Source organism: Hetaerina americana, unplaced genomic scaffold, assembly GCF_022747635.1.
Source record: "Hetaerina americana unplaced genomic scaffold, ioHetAmer1.1.p SCAF_4, whole genome shotgun sequence".
NCBI classification, from domain to species: Eukaryota; Metazoa; Arthropoda; class Insecta; order Odonata; family Calopterygidae; genus Hetaerina; species Hetaerina americana.
The window spans coordinates 35,555,846-35,574,646 of NW_027286985.1; the positions used below are offsets into that span (position 1 = coordinate 35,555,846).

An 18,801-nucleotide genomic window follows, 5' to 3' on the forward strand; every position below is an offset into this window, starting at 1 on the left:
GCTCGTGTTCGTAGTGACCGTGGTGAGGCTTGGAATAGAGCACTCGTGTGTGCACGACCTCATGAATTGCCCGCACATTCAATAGGACCGGTGGTTTACTCTGCTGAGGAGCGGCAGCGAGAATATCTACGGGTGAACACTTCGAGTGGATGAATGGAATTCTGCCGTCGATAAAATGTCCTTAAAGGTGAGTGCCGCTCTGAAATTGATGCTTGTTGAATATTATTATTTTGGGAAAAAAATTATCAAGGTATCAATACTTAAACTAAATGGCATGAAGTAGGCTCCTCCTGAATTGGTGCTTTATCTTTTTGAATTAGAGATCACTGTGCGGTATTCCTCAGTGTGAGATTAAGAAAAGGGCACTATGAAGAAGCTGTCAAAAGCATGACTTAAAAACTTCTCTTAACGCAATTTTTTGGGAAACAGTAATAACTTTGTATTTCCTAGTTAGTATCAAGCTGCATGGCGCGCCTTCAAATTTGGTAAAAATTGGAAGTTGGGATGTATAGATGTCCGCTGCCCCTCCTTATTAGCGTCATTAGTTAATGAAAAGCGCAACTAGAGTTTTTGATCACCAATTAAAAAGGGGTGCCCAAATCCATCTTCCCGCATGAATTTAAACTTCGTTGGACATGTCGTAATTAGTTTCCGTGAGCGTAACTGACAAAGTTTCATATGAATCACTCAAAATATGATTGGAAATTTAGAGGAATTATGGAACATCCAGGATTTTAATCCATGGGAGACGAGAATTATTTATAATCTGAGAAGTATTCTGAAACCGTTGTGTTTACTTGTAAATTCAATAAAATAAAAACAGATATTTCATTGGAAAAAAAATATTTGGTTGGGATTAATCCTGCGGGAGATATAAACCATGGCTCTGTCCATTGCCCATGTGGTGGTTCAGTGTTTCTCATCTGAACATTAGGTATTCGTGGTTAGTAAAACTACTACGTCTACGAACTCAACAAGTTGGAAATATTGGCCGAGCACATAGGGGGTGTGACTGCGCGGTCGAGTATATCAACACTGTCGTCGCATACTGCTACCGGCTTGTACGTATGTTGCCTATTCGAGTTTGTCTTTAACTGCATTGAATTTGTTTTCTATGGTTTTAAATTTACCACTTCCGACTGTGGATTTCTTCGAACTCCATCCAAAAAGTGCTGAGCACATTGCATGAAAAATTAAATCTTGCGAAAAGGATTTCTGATGTAGTGAAGACGAAAGTCCTTCCGGTGTCCTAGTTACATTAATCGCCGGGGCGAATCCCCTGACCGCTGGAAAATTTTCCCTTAGTGGCCAAGGCCTACTTAAGATTTATGGTAATTATCAAAACGACAATTGCTCATTATATTCCGCCTTGTCAATCCATAAATCGATGTTTATTTTTTATGCTCAACCTTTTGTTTGGGAGCTCGTTTATTACATGCATTACTTCCAGGACCCAAATGATTGTAATACCGCACTGTCAATTCCATAGTTTTCCTAAGAGTGTCGTTTAGCTATATTCTGGATTCAGATCGATGAAGCTGGTAAAGTGGAATTAATGAGAAATTTGAGCGACGTCCCTACCGTGCTCGTGATATTCGTATTTTGCGCCCCTCGTTATGCTTCATTGAAACTTGTTCTGTATTAGGTTTCTGAGAATGAATATTCAGTGATCATGTTACTCTTGAGACTCCTTTGTACTGCTATTGTTTCCAAACGAAAAACATTAATAGCTTTGAGACCTGGTTTCTGGTAATTTGGAAGGATCATCAGGCATTGCCGAAAATAACAACAATATATCGTACCCTGCGCACAGTACAATTCTCTGGCGGAGAGTGAAACTATATAGCATTTTGTCGCCGTTCAATAAATGGCAAGGGAGCAATTAAAAATATAGGAAGTACATATATACTTCGCCTATGAGATTGATCCCTGGTTGCGCTACATATTGGTGCGAGAATTATGTGATTAATGAGGCGGAATATTATTAAATTTTTATCTTAGTTTAACCCGACGTTTGTGTCGCTTCTTTTTATCTAGATAATGTTCGATTCCATTCCGACCCCATATCAGGGTAATTATTCACACATATCAATGCCACCATTAATGGAGATCTGACAGAACTTATTGAATACTTTCAAATTTACATGGTAATTTTTAGATTTTTGTGCGTGTTGTGATGCCACATGGGGGTGTGTGGCGTAAAATGTTTTATGATGGCAATAGAAGATGGAGCAGAGGGTAAATTACAGATTACAAAATGGAAGGATGTCTCATTAGTGATGATGTTGAAAATTAATTATTAGCCTTTAGAGACCACATAAATAAAATTAGAGAGAATACATGAAGAACAGATATATGTAAGATGTCATGTTTCCCTCGCTCGATATGGAATCAGAATGACGTTATCCGACTGCGCTAGGAGGGGATAATATTTTGCGTCATAAGTAGTCTGGTGTGTACCTACCACACACCTTGGCGGTGGCTTGCAGGGTTCTATGTAAATAAAATAAAAAACAATAATTACTAGCTAGACCTGCAAGGGTGGCACTTTGGAATCAAGCAAATTTCATGGAATTTTTAGGCGCTTGTTTAATGGCAGAAATAGATCAATCATCACCGGTATCACGTTGAACATTAAAAAAAAATCAAAGTCCCCTCTGAACAGTCGCCCTGTAATCACTCAAATATGCTTTTCTATCCTCCACCGTATATGATGCTCCACGGCATTTTCTCCGCCTTTCCACGGGTTTCCCACCTCCCCCCCCCCCCGTTAGACCCGGTTTTTCGGTTTTTAAACTTAATTTTGCTTAATTAGAGGAAATGCAGATATCCAAATCATTTTAATCACATTTTTCAGATCCAAAATGAACGTGAATAATGGTATGATATTTTTCTGCTCCCACCTGTACCCATTTCGATCTCTCACGACTATGGGACAACTCGCCCCATCAAAAAGAATCGCAATAAACGGAAAAACCCTCCATTTAAAAAATTATCATCGAAACAGTGTTTTTAAAAAGCGAAATAAGAAATACATCAAGTTTTGAGAAGCTTCACGAAAACAGTTTTTTCAGGATTGGTTTTGTCTCTTGGCATTAAGTTGGAACCTAGCTTGGATGCTCTCAATATTCTATTCTCGATAATCTCATGCAAAGATAAGTAGGTTATCCTTCGAAGTCGTAATTACGTTGTAGTACTGACGTTGAAAAAAAATCTGAAGGCATTTCTCGCCCTGCTGCACTCTCGCTTAAGCATGTGCCTTGGCGTGGCGACATCATGGAGATGACAATCCTTCCTTGCTTCGTTCCGTCGTTCGTCTCACAAGCACTTGCGGCTCGTTGGAATCGCCATCACTGCACAAGACTAGCTTGGATTTTTCTCGTCATATTTTCTCCTGTTGTTCTAGGAATGGATATTGAAACTGTCCCAAGGTGGGGATTATGCACTTGGTATGAAACTGGGGATTTCGTTCTGTAGCGAAAGCAATAGGGCACCTATTCTTTTATATATATATATATATATATATATATATATATATATATATATATATATATATATATGACACTTCAGCGTGGATCTGTGGGTCATTAGTGAATTTTTCATGGTTCGAGGCCCTCAGGTGGGAGAAAAAATTTGTCGAATTTTGGCTTTCCCATGTTTCTGTCCTTTAACTATGACAATCTACCTCACCCACCAAGTAGCCGTGTCATAATTAAGATACATGTGGAACTGTTACAATTAAGGGGTCTACATTGAAACATTGTTGGTGCTCACGTCCAGACGCAAGCATTGCTAGCAACTTTTCTTGGGACCTATCACATTCGTTAACTTTGCGATAATTATAATGTTAAAATTGAGTCATGTTTAGTTTTACTGTTGGTAGAAGCGACGTGGTTTGTGAATGATATTACATAAAATGCTTTGATATCCCCGTAAAGGGAATCCGGGCCAGAATATCGGTGACGATGATGACATTCGGGGCAGTGCGGCCCGATTCGATAAACTTTATCAAAAAGCGTAATGAAATGCTTTCAGGCGTCGGTTTCACTTGAAGCAATGTAGACGAAATGCGACATGAGATTATGTGAAAAAATGAGATGCGAGTGGGTTCGCATCTGAGGCGCAGACGATTGATCTTGGCATCGTAATAGTACTCTTGGTTGTTAAGATTTTGTGGGTGTGTCGACGGCAGAGGTCATTTTGAACATTGTTGCATCCTATCAAGTAAAATTGTTAAACCTTTGCTAATATTATGGCCAGTAAAGTTTAAAAAGTAAACATATTATTGTGTTGATTGCATAGCACAGTTTCAGCCAATTTCTTTTATAAACATTATTATTCCGATTATATGATCAAGGTCTTCACCTAGAACGTATGCTTGGTCTCTCCTAATGTCTATCCACCCACGTATATTCCGGTGTCTATATTACTTCGTCGTGCATTTTGTTGAAATCGATTATTCGCATCACTAATTTTATTATCCGATCGGACAAAAATGTGTTGCAGTAGTAGAACTATAACGCTAGCATTAAATTTACTGATTTCGTTTTTCGTTGTATGATCTGCTTTAGCAACGATTGAAAAGTATCTTGTACATAATCCCTCAATACCATTTCCAGCCCCTTGCCGTTGTTGTTTGCACCCCCCGCTAAATACAGGGTTCGTCCGGAAAATAAGTGTACTGATTTTTTCCCGCCGCTCCAGGCGCGCCCAGCACCGCTCTGACGGGCTGCGATTGGAGGGGGGTATGTTGGCAAGCGACGCTGAAAAAGGCAGTCGGCTCTGAGCTGTGGTGTAGTGAGGAGCTCTGTTAACGCGAACCTCCACGCTCGACCCACGTCACGGAACGCGATGCCGAAGTTTTTGGAGCAGCGTTATTCCATCAAATTTGCGGTAAAGCTTGGGAAATCGTCTACCAAAACTGTCGGTATGATTAACCAGGCTTACGGGGAGTCAGCCATGTCCAGAAACATGATCTTTCGGTGGCACAAGATGTTCGTGGAGGGCAGAGAAGAGGTCGACGACGAACCACGGCCTGGACGCCCATCAACGACACTCACCGACGAAAATGTGCGAAAAGTTCGCGATGTACTGAACTCTGATCGTCGTCGTCTTAGTGTTCGGATGATAGCAGAGCAGTGTAATGTGCCAAAAACAATAGTGCACGAGATTATTAGGCACCAATTACAGATGCGAAAAATTTGTGCAAAGTTGGTGCCGAAAGTGCTCAGTGATGATCAAAGACTCAATCGTTTGGAAATCGCGACACAACTTGCGGATCACTGCAAAAATGATCCACATTTTTTAGAGAACGTTGTTTCGGGTGACGAGACGTGGATCTTTGAGTACGACCCGGAGTCGAAGAGACAAAGTGCGGAGTGGCACACCCCATCATCACCCCATCAAAAGAAAGCTCGCATGAGCAAATCTCGGATCAAGGCGATGCTCATTGTCTTTTTTGACAAAAGGGGAGTCGTCCTCTACGAAATTGTACCTGAACGACAAACTGCAAATGCTGCATTTTACGTCCAAGTGCTCGACAGGCTTCGAAAACGAGTCGCCCGCGTCCGGCCAGCGATCAAAAACATCTGGCGGCTGCATCACGACAATGCGCCGTCTCACACCGCGCTTGTCGTGTCGGACTTCTTGGCCAAGCACGGCGTGGCAACGCTGCCGCACCCGCCCTACAGCCCGGACTTGGCACCACCGGACTTCTTTCTGTTCCCGAAGATAAAGAGGAGTTTGAAAGGAACGCGATACGGGACTTTGGACGCCGTCAAAGAGGCCGTGACGACGTGTCTTCGAGAAGTTCCCGATGATGCCTTCGCGGGAGCGTTCCAGGAATGGGAACGCCGCTGGAACAAGTGTATCGACTCACAAGGGTCCTATTTTGAGGAATATTAGCTTAAGATATGTAAAAGTGTAATAAATTTTTTTTCCTGAGCTCAGTACACTTATTTTCCGGACAAACCCTGTACACTCGGGCGGACTGAGAGGACTGTGGGTATGATGTCGCCCTGGAGGTACAGTGCGCTCCCAAAGGTAACACAGCCCTGTATGCAGCGATACCCTTCCCGAGAGCCGAGGTCCCGGACGATAATCATGTTTGCGAAAGAAATGCATGCGGATAAGTCCGCGACCCTCCTGCATTATGACGTAATAGAACATCCGTATACGTTATTTACCCATTACCGTGGAGCGAAATTGAGTTAACTCTCTCAAGAAGGACGGACAGGCGCGCAGCTCTTCCCCGTTTTCGCTATTTAATATTGCGGATAAATACTTTTTATTCGGTTTAATGGAATTCCATGTTTGTGGCGCATCCATAGACGGGCTTTGAAGCATTCGGTGAATAATTGCCGTTACCATCTTAAAATATTGAGAGGTTCACGAGTAGTATTATTATTATTTCTGATATGATTACCAGCTATAATTATTGAGTGTAAGGATTCAGGAGTACGATCACGAAAAACAGATAGTCTTTATTGAAATTAGGTATAGACAGGAGACTGTATGCATTTTAATTTTTCTTTGGTTACTTGGCGTACTTTACATTATGGTTTAAAAGTCTTCAATCATTTATTCACACATCATGATTCTGCAAGCCACTGCTTGGGTATGTGGCAGCGGGTGATAATATACCAGACTATAGTCTCTTACTTCATGTCTGTTATTGCGGTAGTGATTCGTCTATCGTCTCTTCTCCAACGCATGTCGTGTTCAGTCGATGGTAGTGTTGCGAATGGATTTCAACGATTGACTTTTCTCATTAAATTAATTTATTTCACGGCCCATATTTTGATTTGAAAATGTATCATCCGGGGCCCGTTTCTCGAAGCTACAAGTTCGTCTACAGATTCTTTGAAAACAGTATCAAAGGAAAATTATACTCTCGAACGCCGATAATGTGTAATGTCGGTAAGCAAAAGGTCCTACACCCATTAGCGTATCATCTGTGGACTCCAGATGAGCAAATAACAATCTTTCTTGTTGCCATAAGAGACGGGCACTAGGTCATCGGATAACTCATAACAAACTCCACTGGCTCCCCGGAATGCATTCATTTTGTGAAGAGGTCACGGCTCGACCGCTGTTTTGCGTCAGTTTGCCGAGCGCGCCATAAAATCGATCATGGGGCACAGCGCCGACATACCTCCAAAGATCAGCTCCGAAGAGGTGGACCAGGGAGTGGAGAGTGGGAACGGATGAGAGGGGGGGGGGCAATCGCTTTCTTGGGTGCCCTCGAACCGAATCTTCACTCGCAGGGGAGTCACCGGCGTCCACCTACGGGCAGCCGGGGAAAAGGCGAGGGCGTGTTTCCGACGTCCGGGTTAGCCTGGATGATATATTCATGATTTCTCTGTTGTTTTCGAAGTGGTTAGTTTCAAGCGAGTCCGCCGATGGAGATTGAGGGAAACGAGAATTTTCCACATCAGCTAGCTTAGAGGTAGAACTGTGGTGGCTTCGAAGTTTGTATGTGGTAGTTCATTTAGGGAGGGATAAGTCGGTTAGAGAGTAGTAGTAATTAGAGAGTAATAATGAAGTTCGACGGTAGAGAAATGGGGGAAGGATGGAGGGAAACCCGTCTTAGGTATTAGCATACTATCAACGGAAGGCGCCAATGAGGTCCATGGTTGAACGTCTCATCTAATGGACCGGTATGCCCCACTTGAGATGCTCTCAAAATGACACCCGTTTGTAAGTTGTCCAGGATTCGACCCCTGCACCTCGAGGTGGGATGCTGGTGCGCTAGCTATTGCACTATTCCCATCCACGCTTTATGTAGAAGTAGAATTCTCAGGAAACCACCCCATCGGTGAGTCAAGAGTGGTAAGAGCCCAAAGAGGAAAGGTTGGGGAATGGAATCTGTATCAAAGGGATTGCTTTCGGATTGAGGACCTTTTTGAGATCTTGCTTTCTCATAATATTCTTGGGAAATGGAAGTTCGTGTGTATTATCTTTGGCATATTTACTCTTTTACCTTTTTTAACAATCGTGGTCCAGTTGAAAAATATTAGTTGTGATGCGAATAATTTATTGCATTTCCGAAAGTGAACCCACCCACCGATTTTCTTTTTGTTATTTCTAAACAACCCCTTAGACCTCATTTTTCTCATGTGATTGAGCATCAAATATACAGGTATTGGAAGTTACGAGTACTTGTTAATCTGCGATTACTTTTTTTTTGCAGTAACTCGCAAATTTTCGGCATTATATTTCGTGCAAATTCGAAACTGGCGCGTCATCATTGTAGACCGAATCACGGGCCTAATTAGGCGTCTCTCATTCACGCACCCACACTCACACACACTACAGTCACTCGGAGGAAAGACCACTATCTTAAACTTCCCTACGGCCACACGGTCATTAATATGATCCCATCCCTCTGTACAAAATAAAAACGCATGTAATGCACCTGTAACTGCGGCAGATGTGGCCATTTGATGTGTTCTGCTGGACGTGTTTTTACTGCAATGCGGTGTTGAAGGATTTGCAGGGGCACTTGCACAAGCGTAGAAGCAGTACTTAGTGGTTGGTCATTAAAGATAATGAAAATGATAGCCTATAAAAAAGAGTCAGAGAACTTTATTACGAAAGAGCTTCTGTGAACTGTCAGAAAGGAGAGAATACAAAAGAATGCATACTTTTAAGGGTTCTCTTTCTTTTATATTTATTTTCTTTTGAACTCCTCGGAATACGGAGGAATACGGGCTTTGAACTCCTCGGAATTCGACATCCCAAGCCTCCAGAGAGGCTTGTGATGTCGAATTCTGGATTTTTTGACTAAGTTCGAGTAACCTTCATTTATTTCGGATAGCAGTAAAACATTTTTACATTTAGATGAAACACGTCTTTGGTTGGTAATTTGAGGTTAACTAAGGTTTACTATATATTAATGTTTCAAAGGGAATAAAAATCATTCTATTTGAAAGTCTATCGATATTTAATTAAACGTCACCTTTCGTGAAATCAGATTTCGTCAAATCCTGGGGTGACCCCTGAAATATTGTTCTGCTAGATATTCTTTATTACCTATTGCATTTTGATAAAAATAACAAAGAAAATTGTTGATTACCTTATTAATGCGTCGTGCTATAATCTTAAGTAAGCTTCAATAACGAGCAGTAAAAATTTATGCAGATTTACTTTGGTGAGGTTGGGCCTTAGCTTTGTTTAACAATCTGCTGTTATTCAATAAGCGATGGTGGAAGAGCTAGTATGAATTATTTCTCATGTAAATTCGCTATATTATAATATTGAACTGAAATATCCATTCTTTCTCAGAAACGTCATGCTGACATAAAGACATCCTCGTAAAATGTAAATAATTCGGTATGGCTCCAAAAAAAACAAGTTTCCCAGAGAATGATTTGCGATTCAGTCCTATATTCCTGTGAATAGAGAATTATTTAGCATAAGAATAAGGGGATACATCCTTTTTGACTCGTCTGATGTGATGCAGTCGTAGCATTGTGCTGTGGATTGTTATTCGGTAACAAGTGTTTACGTTGCTTGACATAAAGAATGCATTTTTTATATTATACTAGTGGTAGTATGTACGCTTCGCTGACGTATAATGCATTTTATCCAATCTCCAGTTCGGGCTCTTTAAAAAAAAACAAAGTTTCGTTATGGTTCTCTGATTCTCTCGGAAGGTCTCAGGTCCAGGTCTGATACCGGTTATATGGTTGTCATTTTGTGCGTCGTACGTGCCTCTTATATCATGAGATTGGAATTCTTAAAGTGTTATGAAACTTGATTTTTATGAATCAATATGAATACCACGTTGAGGCAAATGGTCTTATATCGTATCAACAAATGTCTTATTGTGAAATGAAGAAAAAGTGCACTGTTCATTCCATAAGTTAAAGTATTGTCACAGGAACGAAGTTGCACATATCTAAACATATAATTTTCCCTTAATCGTTCAAGTTAGGCAAAATTTCAGTAATCAGATTTTTGCAGTGTGGGGTATCCCTCGCCGGTTTGGTTAAAGTTAGTTTTATTTTCATCACAAGGAGATGGGATAGCGTCACTGACGAATTTTAGAATTGGCAATTTAATAAATAGCGAGAGCTCTGGTACTATATTTTGTCGTAAGATCATTATAAATCAACATACCGAGCTTAGGCCCGGTTGTATAATGTCTGGTTAAATCCAATAGTTAGTTGATAGGAATGCTGACTGAATTTCGAGGTAACCGATAAATTCGATTCTGCATGTATAAACAAGTAAGATTCATCATTGGTGAATGCGAGCATTGTAACCGTAGTAGCAGCGTCGGTTATTTATTGAGCTATACATCAGTTGGTTTTGAACTTAGCTAGCGGTGATAAAGCTTGAGTTTTGACCATTTGTTAAAGTTAGCCTTCAGTTAGAGTTATATAGAGTAGACATTATAGAGTCTGGCTTTGGTGTGTCAATTTTAACCACCGATCGTAAGAAACGTAACGCGGGCAGTGTTGCCTCTGAATTAGAGCTGTTCGGAAGTGTTTTTTTTTGGGTTTGCACGCTCTCAACGAATGGCAACTGAATACGGTTACTTAGCATTCGATCTGAATATTATCAACAAAACCGATTCGAAGATAAATACATCATAAACACTTCCCTGATTGTCACAGAGCAATTGCAGTAATTCTGCACGAACCTCGCTAGTTATGAGCGATCTCTCACTATTTTAAATACGTATAGTGACGATATCTTCCGGAATCCGGTCCATATTCCTCGCAGTCATCGAAGTGAATCTTAGCCGCTGGAATTTTTTCTCGCCTCTACAGCGGAGAGCCCCGCTATATAGTCTCCACACGACGGTGACACGTTAAGTTATTCCTTTGGTTTCTCCAGAGTTAGATCCAGGGGAATGGGGGCGCAGCTTTATCGTGCCTTGATTAACATGGCAAACAAAATCCTTAAACCCCGACTGCATATTACAAGAACTCATTCTTTAGTTTTGCATACATTCTACCACTCTTAATTCCATCCAAAACAATGTCCTTCCTCTATCGCGCTTTCCCAGCATTCTCCCCTCTATTACGGTCTTCGGCATCTTTTTTCCTCTTATTATCTTTTGAATCAATATATCCTTCCTTCCTTCAAATTTATCTCAAAGGTACTTTTCTACCCATACCGAGTTTAGAATTTTGTTTTCCTTTTCGTCAATTTTATTTTTTCCATTCTTCTCCATACCTAGCACTCAATCCTATCCACGCATATCCTCTCGCCTCGACGACCAAGTTTCTGAATTAATACTAACGGGATGATCACTTAAGGTTCAGGAAGGGGAGAGGCACGCTTGATGTCATAGAAATGGGGTAACTAATAGGGAAGAATATAAAACACCATCGGGATGTATTTATCCGTGTCGTTTATTTCGAGGAAACATTCGATTGAGTGAATTGGGTGGAATTAATGAATGCACCTGTATTTCAGAAAATGAGTAAATTGGCAGAATAGGAGACTTATCCTAAACCTGTATATGTCACGAACAGCTCAAGTGCAAATGGTGGATGGAGAGTCTGGATGAGAAGTTTTAGGCAGAGGTGTCCATTATCACTTGTAATTTCCAATTTATATGTTGAGGAAATCGCGAAATAGGGTCGTTCGACACAAAAATAAGACTGGAGGGTAAGGAGTGGGTGGATGGGACAATCCGCGTAAGTTGGAGTGAGTTGGAAAGAGGGAGTTCCACTGTTTGCCGTGGAAACGGGATTCTGAGGAGAGGAATGTGGTGTATAATTTATTTTTTATTTATCTATTTATAAACCCTGTAAGCCACCGCGAGGGAGTGTGGCGGGAGATGAATACACACAAGACTAATTTTTATCCGAACATGACCCTACCGCGGTCGGGCAATGCTATTAGTATGATCCCTTATCTTTTGTGGAAAAATGACATTTTAAATCTATCTGTTCTGCACTTAATTTCGCTAATTTTAATGGCATTATCTCTGGTTAATGCAACATTTTCAACCTCAGTGCCAAAGAGATGACCTTCCAATTTACGCAAGAGCTTCAATCTGTAATTTAACCTTCGCTCCGCGAGTGATTCCCAGCCTAGCTGCTCTAATATTTTGGATACGCTATTGATTTTATTATAACAACATTTTACAAATCTAGCTCATCTACACTGCACGCGATTCAATTGGGCAATTAATCCAACTTCGTGAGGACCCCATATACTTGCAGCATATTCTAAATGAAGCCTAACCAGCCACAGATAACATTTCTCTTTGACTTTTTCATCTCATTTACCAAATACCCTTCTAATAAATCCTAATTTTCGGGTAACGCCTAGGTATTTAATTGAGTCTACACATTCCATTTCGGTGTTCCCAATGAAGTAGGCGTTCGGGAGAGAATTGTTCTTTTTCCAAAAACTTATCACTACGCACTTTTTTAGGTTTAATTCTAATTGCCAAGTGTCGCACCAGCGTTGTATAGCATTAAGGTCATCTGACAAAGCTGCTGTATCCTCAGGTTCACGGATATTACGGTAAACCACTGCATTATCGGCAAATAAATGCACGCATCGTACTAGTAACTACGGAGTCAATGTCGTTAACGTAAAGGAGGGATAAAAGAGGTCCGATAACACTTCCCTGGGGAACACCTAAAGTAATTTATCCTGTATTTGAGGTAACTCCATCTATCACCACTCTTTAAACCCGACCATTCAAAACATTCATTCATTGACTTCTTCCTATTTGTAAAAACTTCTTTACCTAACACAATTCTTCTTTCAATGTCCCACTTTGCCCACCTTCTTCTAAAACCTCTATTAAATAAAAAATGCTCTGGTTTATGTTCCCCAACTTTATGTGCGGGACGTAAACTAGACCCCCCGAATGTTTGTGGTCAGACTTCTAGCTGTTTTATCTTAGGCTTCCCGTTTCTCGTGAATCGTATTACTTTCTTTTTCTCATAAATAATTCTCATCCTATGTCTATCACACTGTGAAAGAGTACCGTGAACCATTGTGATAGGAACGCGACGTGATGCATCACACCATTATAGAATTAATGGACGAGGGTTGAGCTCATCTGGAAGCACTAAACCCTAAGGCATATGGAATGAACGCATTCGAGGTGGGGAGTGGGTGGGGGGGATCGTTTCCTTTCAGGTACAGGAAGCCAGTTATGAGTGCCGATTAAGGAATTTTTTTTCTATAAATGGGTATCGAGAGAAATGGCATTCGATGCCGTCGCCCTTCCACCGCGAAGATGCTTGCTCCTGCGAGACAAAGGCCAGTGGAACGGCTCGATATTTGTCGGCAATATATCCCTTTTTCGTCGAAATTTATATTTCATAAGGTTTCACAGTGAAATTAACAAATTTTGGGATCAGGCATCACCCAGATTCGAACTGGGCGAAACCCCTGTTCAAAATCCGAACGCTCAACACATTATTTACTCAAATGCGCTGCGTATATTATGCATTCTGCTACTCCTTTTCACTGTGGGGCATTTTCTTCTCCATTCAATGTAAACAAAATTAAGGTACTTAATCATGCATTCGAAGCTGGTGGTCACGTAAGAGACGTGACTCGATTGCTGTTAGATTCATTTGCATACATTCAGAAGGGATCCCGTTGATTATGCAAGTAACACGTTCATTCGATAGTTGTTAACCTGTGAAAGTTACCGCCAATGTTTCTCACTTCATTTGTAATCTTTAATTATGGCGACTTGAAATATTGGCGATGCTCGGGGATATAATGTGCCGATGACCGAATTATGCCGAAAGCTATTGTACCATATTGAGACTTCGACTCTGAAATATGTGGGGGGCTCTAAAATCAGGGTGGAATAATTAGGAACCCCTTAAATTGTCGAGGACTCTTCTTGGAAGCGCTGTTTCATAAAATGTGGAAATAAAAACGCTGCTTTAAGTACTTTTCATAGTTTCCAAAATGTTGTCAAAAAAGCATAGTATGATTTGAAAGCACTTCCTTTTAGACATCAACCAGCATAGTATACACGACACCTAGGATGGATGGACAACGCCGAATAAGTTTATTTAAAACATTGGGGATTACATCATTACAAATTTTACTCCGTTTAATAATTGGGAAAACAGTTGATCACCGGGTTGATTCGGGGATAAGTATGAATGCACTTGAGCAGACGTGCCGTGCATTTTGTCCGCCTTGCGTTCAATTTTTGTTTCTTTGTTACCTGCATGAATTTTGACCGACCTGTGTGGTCACAGAGCGTGACGCCCTTGATTTAAATATGAAGATTGGCTTGGCGTTTGTTGGTTTAATTTTGTTTTTTTTTCGCCTATCTCTCAATAGTCATTGTTGGTCTGCTTGCTTAAGATAGAATGAGAAACGGAAGTGTACTCTTTATTTTAAATTCTTATGACTGCTGTCTCTTAGGCTTTGCCCTGGTTGGATCTTAACTTATCATTATCACGGATTAAAAAAAATATTTAATGTAGAGCACTCCATAAGAATAGTTGCTGCATACAGTCGTTTTTCATGTTTTTTGCTCAGATGGCACTGCGCTTAATGGCAGTTATCATCTAAAACCTTCGGAGTGCCTTTCGAAAATTTCCCATTCGCTCATGGCGCTGATTTTACGTTTAATTTAAGAATTTCCATCACCGAAGAATTTTCGGATCAGTTGAGATAGCACTTGTATCGAAAGGTGGTATTAAACCACGCCAAATTATCATCCCGACTATACTAAAACAATATATACACTACTCTATCGGATCATCGGATATTGTCGATTCTGTTGTACTTCATCTGTGTAAGGCAATTGCCAATCGTGGGGCCGATAAAATGTTGGGACGGATATAAGAATAAAACGAACTTCCTTTCTTCCTCGGGTTCCGAATATGAGGGCGTTGTCGCCGTTTTTGAAGTCCTTGAGCAGTGATTACAGGCGTTGATGGGGATGACGGAGTCGATAGACTCCGTCATCATCACAATTTTTTATGCTTCAGTCAATCTGCGTGTTGCTCACTGTGTGCTTAAATGTGTATCGACCCCCGCACATCAACTTGGTTAGCGCCTTATGACTCGGTCCAGGCTCCCACCCACCCACATCCGGATGCAAATGGTTTAGCCCCCCGTCGCCGAGGGGCCTCCGACGAGCGAGTTTTGCTTCGACGGCTCTTTCGTGTGCTGTGTTCTTCGCGGTTCTTCATTTGTCTATATTAACGCGAGTTCCCTCCGTCTCCCCCCCCCCCTCATCCGCTCCCTAACCAGTTCCCCCCCTCCCGACCCTTCCCCGGCTGTTTCGTCGCCGGCAACAGCGAAGACCATGTCGGGAGATGCGGAAAGTGAACCGCGTGCAGTACGGGGCAGACAGACGAACCTGCCTCTGCTCTTCATAACGTTTTCCTCTTTTTCCCTTTACCGACCCCTATCCCACCCGCCGTCCCCCTCCTCTTTCCCATTTTTATGCTCGGGACGTTGAATGATTAACCTACAAAGGTCAAGGTTATCCACTTCTTTCTCTTACTCTTTCTCCTCATGGTTTTTCTTTGTTACGTGCCCTCTCACCCTTTGCCTTCTCGATTCCGTGCCCCACTTCAGGATTCAACGTCGTTTCTGACGCTTTCCGCATTTGCATCATCGTTTTGAAGCCGCGGCGGCACGGTTCTGTATTAACCAGCCTCGTCCGTCACACATCCCTTTCCGCCCCCGTTCCGTCGATGGGTAAACACAGTGTATGCATGTACGTATATGACCGCTTGCTCCTCTCCCACCTCCACGCAGTCATCGGCGGGAAGCGCGGCGACCTTCAGGCTCGTCTTTCGGCGTGCGCTAAACTGAACCGCTCGCGTGGCGTAACGAGTGCTTATCGTCTGTGCGGCATGTTTTTATTCGCCGTCTCGGAGGGAAACTTCTGGGGTAGTGGTTTTATTAGTGTGTCTGTGCGTGTGTGACTTGCACCCTTGTTTTCGTGTGCTTTAGAACCATGGTAGTAATCGGTCATTCCGCGGCATAATGAGGTCGTTCATTTACAAGCGGAAAAAATGTCTTCATGTACACTTCACAAGGAGTAAGATCATAATTTTCATGATATTATCACTCTTGGATCAGATTTTTACGCGAAGATAAAATTCTTTACTTACAGGGTTCGTCCGGAAAATAAGTGTACTGAGCTCAGGAAAAAAAATTTATTACACTTTTACATATCTTAAGCTAATATTCCTCAAAATAGGACCCTTGTGAGTCGATACAGTTGTTCCAGCGGCGTTCCAATTCCTGGAACGCTCCCGCGAAGGCATAATCGGGAACCTCTCGAAGACTCGTCGTCGACCTCTTCTCTGCCCTCCACGAACATCTTGTGCCACCGAAAGATCATGTTTCTGGACATGGCTGACTCCCCGTAAGCCTGGTTAATCATACCGACAGTTTCGGTAGACGATTTCCCAAGCTTTACCGCAAATTTGATGGAATAATGCTGCTTCGGCATCGGGTTCCGTGACGTGGGTCGAGCGTGGAGGTTCGCGTTAACAGAGCTCCTCACTACACCACAGCTCAGAGCCGACTGCCTTTTTCAGCGTCGCTTGCCAACATACCCCCCTCCAATCACAGCCCGTCAGAGCGGTGCTGGGCGCGCCTGGAGCGGCGGGAAAAAATCAGTACACTTATTTTCCGGACGAACCCGTATGTCCGGTGTCTGACTTCGATTTCATTTTGATTTATACTAACTATGGATGTTATGCGACGGTATTCATATGTGATTTCTTTTACTTAATTTTGGAGATGAAGTAATGGTATTAAAGGTGGCAAGGTGACCCATTCTAATATTTTATTGCATTGAATTTTAAATTAGGAATTTTTTGTTTAAGTTTTGTTTGATGTTTCGACTGGAGGACGTCCAAGAATATTTCCGGTGATTTAGGGAATCCAATATCCATTATAATTATTCATCGTTCGAGATGGATCGTGAATCCCTTTGGTAAAAACATTTTCCAGGTATATTCCCCGTAAGCATTTCTGTGATGGTTATTTCAATTCTCCAGTTTCTCTCGCTCAAAACAGCCGGCATTTCACTAGCGGAGGAATTAAAGAGGGGGGAATTTTTAATATTGATAACATTTTATGGTATACGCTACGCTCAAGGCCAAAACCTCGTCCCTTTATTGCTTTTACTCGGGATTTGCGAAGGTCCCCTCCAGTTGGTGAATGGTAAATAGTGGTCGCACCCCAGGTAGAGTGGGGAATGGGCTGAATTAATTAAAATTATCCGGTGCTTGAAGGGAGGAGGGGCAGGTTTCCTTTTGTCTCGCGATGAAAGCATCACTTCTCCCCCCCCCCCCCACCATATCTCGATAAGGTTTGCACATCTCCCGAAATCCCGGCACCGCCCGGGTTCCCCTCCTGTATGAACATCAAAATCGTTATTCTCTCCATAGCCCCCTCCCCCAGCATTGTGCGTACAGGATTTCGGAAGGCGGGGCTAAATTTTGTTCCCCTTTGACATTTCCAACTAGGTTTCAGAAATTCCGAGTATTCTTCATGGGTGAGAGGATTCACAGGTTCGATTTCTCTCTTTAACTCTCCCATTGTGCTCTCCATTCATCATCGATCAATGTTAATCTAATGCTTGCAACAAAGCGTGCTCAAAGTTATCGTTTTGGTTATTTCTCTCGGTCAGAGATGCGAATTTACATTGGACTCTGCGTTCCCCACGGGGAAGTGTGGCGGGGGGCATTGGGGAGTCACGTCATGATGAAAATACGGGTGTATAAGATGTGCTCGCAATGAGCATGCAGTGAATTTCTGCTCTGTGATGTGATAACCCACCGTTTAAGATAGGCGCACATACAAGAGCAAGTGGTGTCAACCTTTTGGTAATATCGTGTAGATTTTGCCTCACTGTCAATCATGCTGAATAAATAAATCTGGTAACCAGTCGTGCCCGTCTCTATGACGCACAGAGATGCGCCCTGATATCCTTTCGGTCGATTTCTAAATAGTGTAAAATGGGTGGGAAATAAAAGAGTGAGTAAAGTGAGCATTTATGAGGGGCATAGAATTCAGAAATGTACATATATACATCTTAAGTTTATTATCAATTGATAATCGTAATGTAGTGCTAAACGAGCACTCAACATATACACTCGTATTCAGCATCTTTTTTACGAGGAGTTTCAAGTGGTTCATTGTCATACAGTCGACACACCATTAGCACCCTTGATACTACTGAAGCAAGACTGTAGTTTGCTTCGTTCGCTTCCTTCGGACTTCGCGTTAATTACGGCTGATAAGAGAAGGAGAGAGAGCAAAGGAACGGGATTGGTCAAATGTACATGTTTAAGAGGGGTAGGAGTTGAAATTTTGAATGGCGAAGCGAGGATAAAAAGCAAATCGTCTGTTGAGCCAGGTGCGAGACGAATCTACCCTTCCTCATTGCCACCAAACTTAACGGTGACACACGTTTCGAGGTTGCCATGGTCCTCCGAACATTTGGATTCAATTGTGAAAAAAGCACGCACGACGAAGTTCTCCAGAAGGCTGCTTCCTCTCGTTTTCACACTAGAACCAGTATGCCCGTTCCGTTCCATTTTCTTTCCGTTTACCTGTTCAGAAAGCATCCTTTATTCGCACTTTCGATTAATTACACGCGAAGGCATTAAAAATTATTTAGCGCGGTAATTCTCCATTGAGAAAAGTTGTGAAAATGACCCATTTTTTCGGTGTGGCATTTGATACAATCATTTGAATTAATTTTTAACGAATTTCATACATGTGAGTAAATGAATAACCGATCTAAGCACTTTCCCACTTGACAAAATCTTTGTTTTACGACCGGGTTTCGATGTATTAGATCATCATCAG

General features: G+C 41.9%; 1 protein-coding gene across 1 annotated transcript in view; it reads left to right on the forward strand.

Annotated features, from left to right (window-relative positions):
- Positions 1–18,801, forward strand: part of LOC139691989 (ankyrin repeat domain-containing protein 29) — a 79,378-nt gene continuing 60,577 nt past the window's right edge. Inside the window, exon 1 of the mRNA XM_071589982.1 lies at positions 1–187. Within this exon, the coding sequence (XP_071446083.1) occupies positions 176–187 (12 nt within the window). The 5' untranslated portion in view covers positions 1–175. The remainder of the gene's footprint in view (positions 188–18,801) is intronic.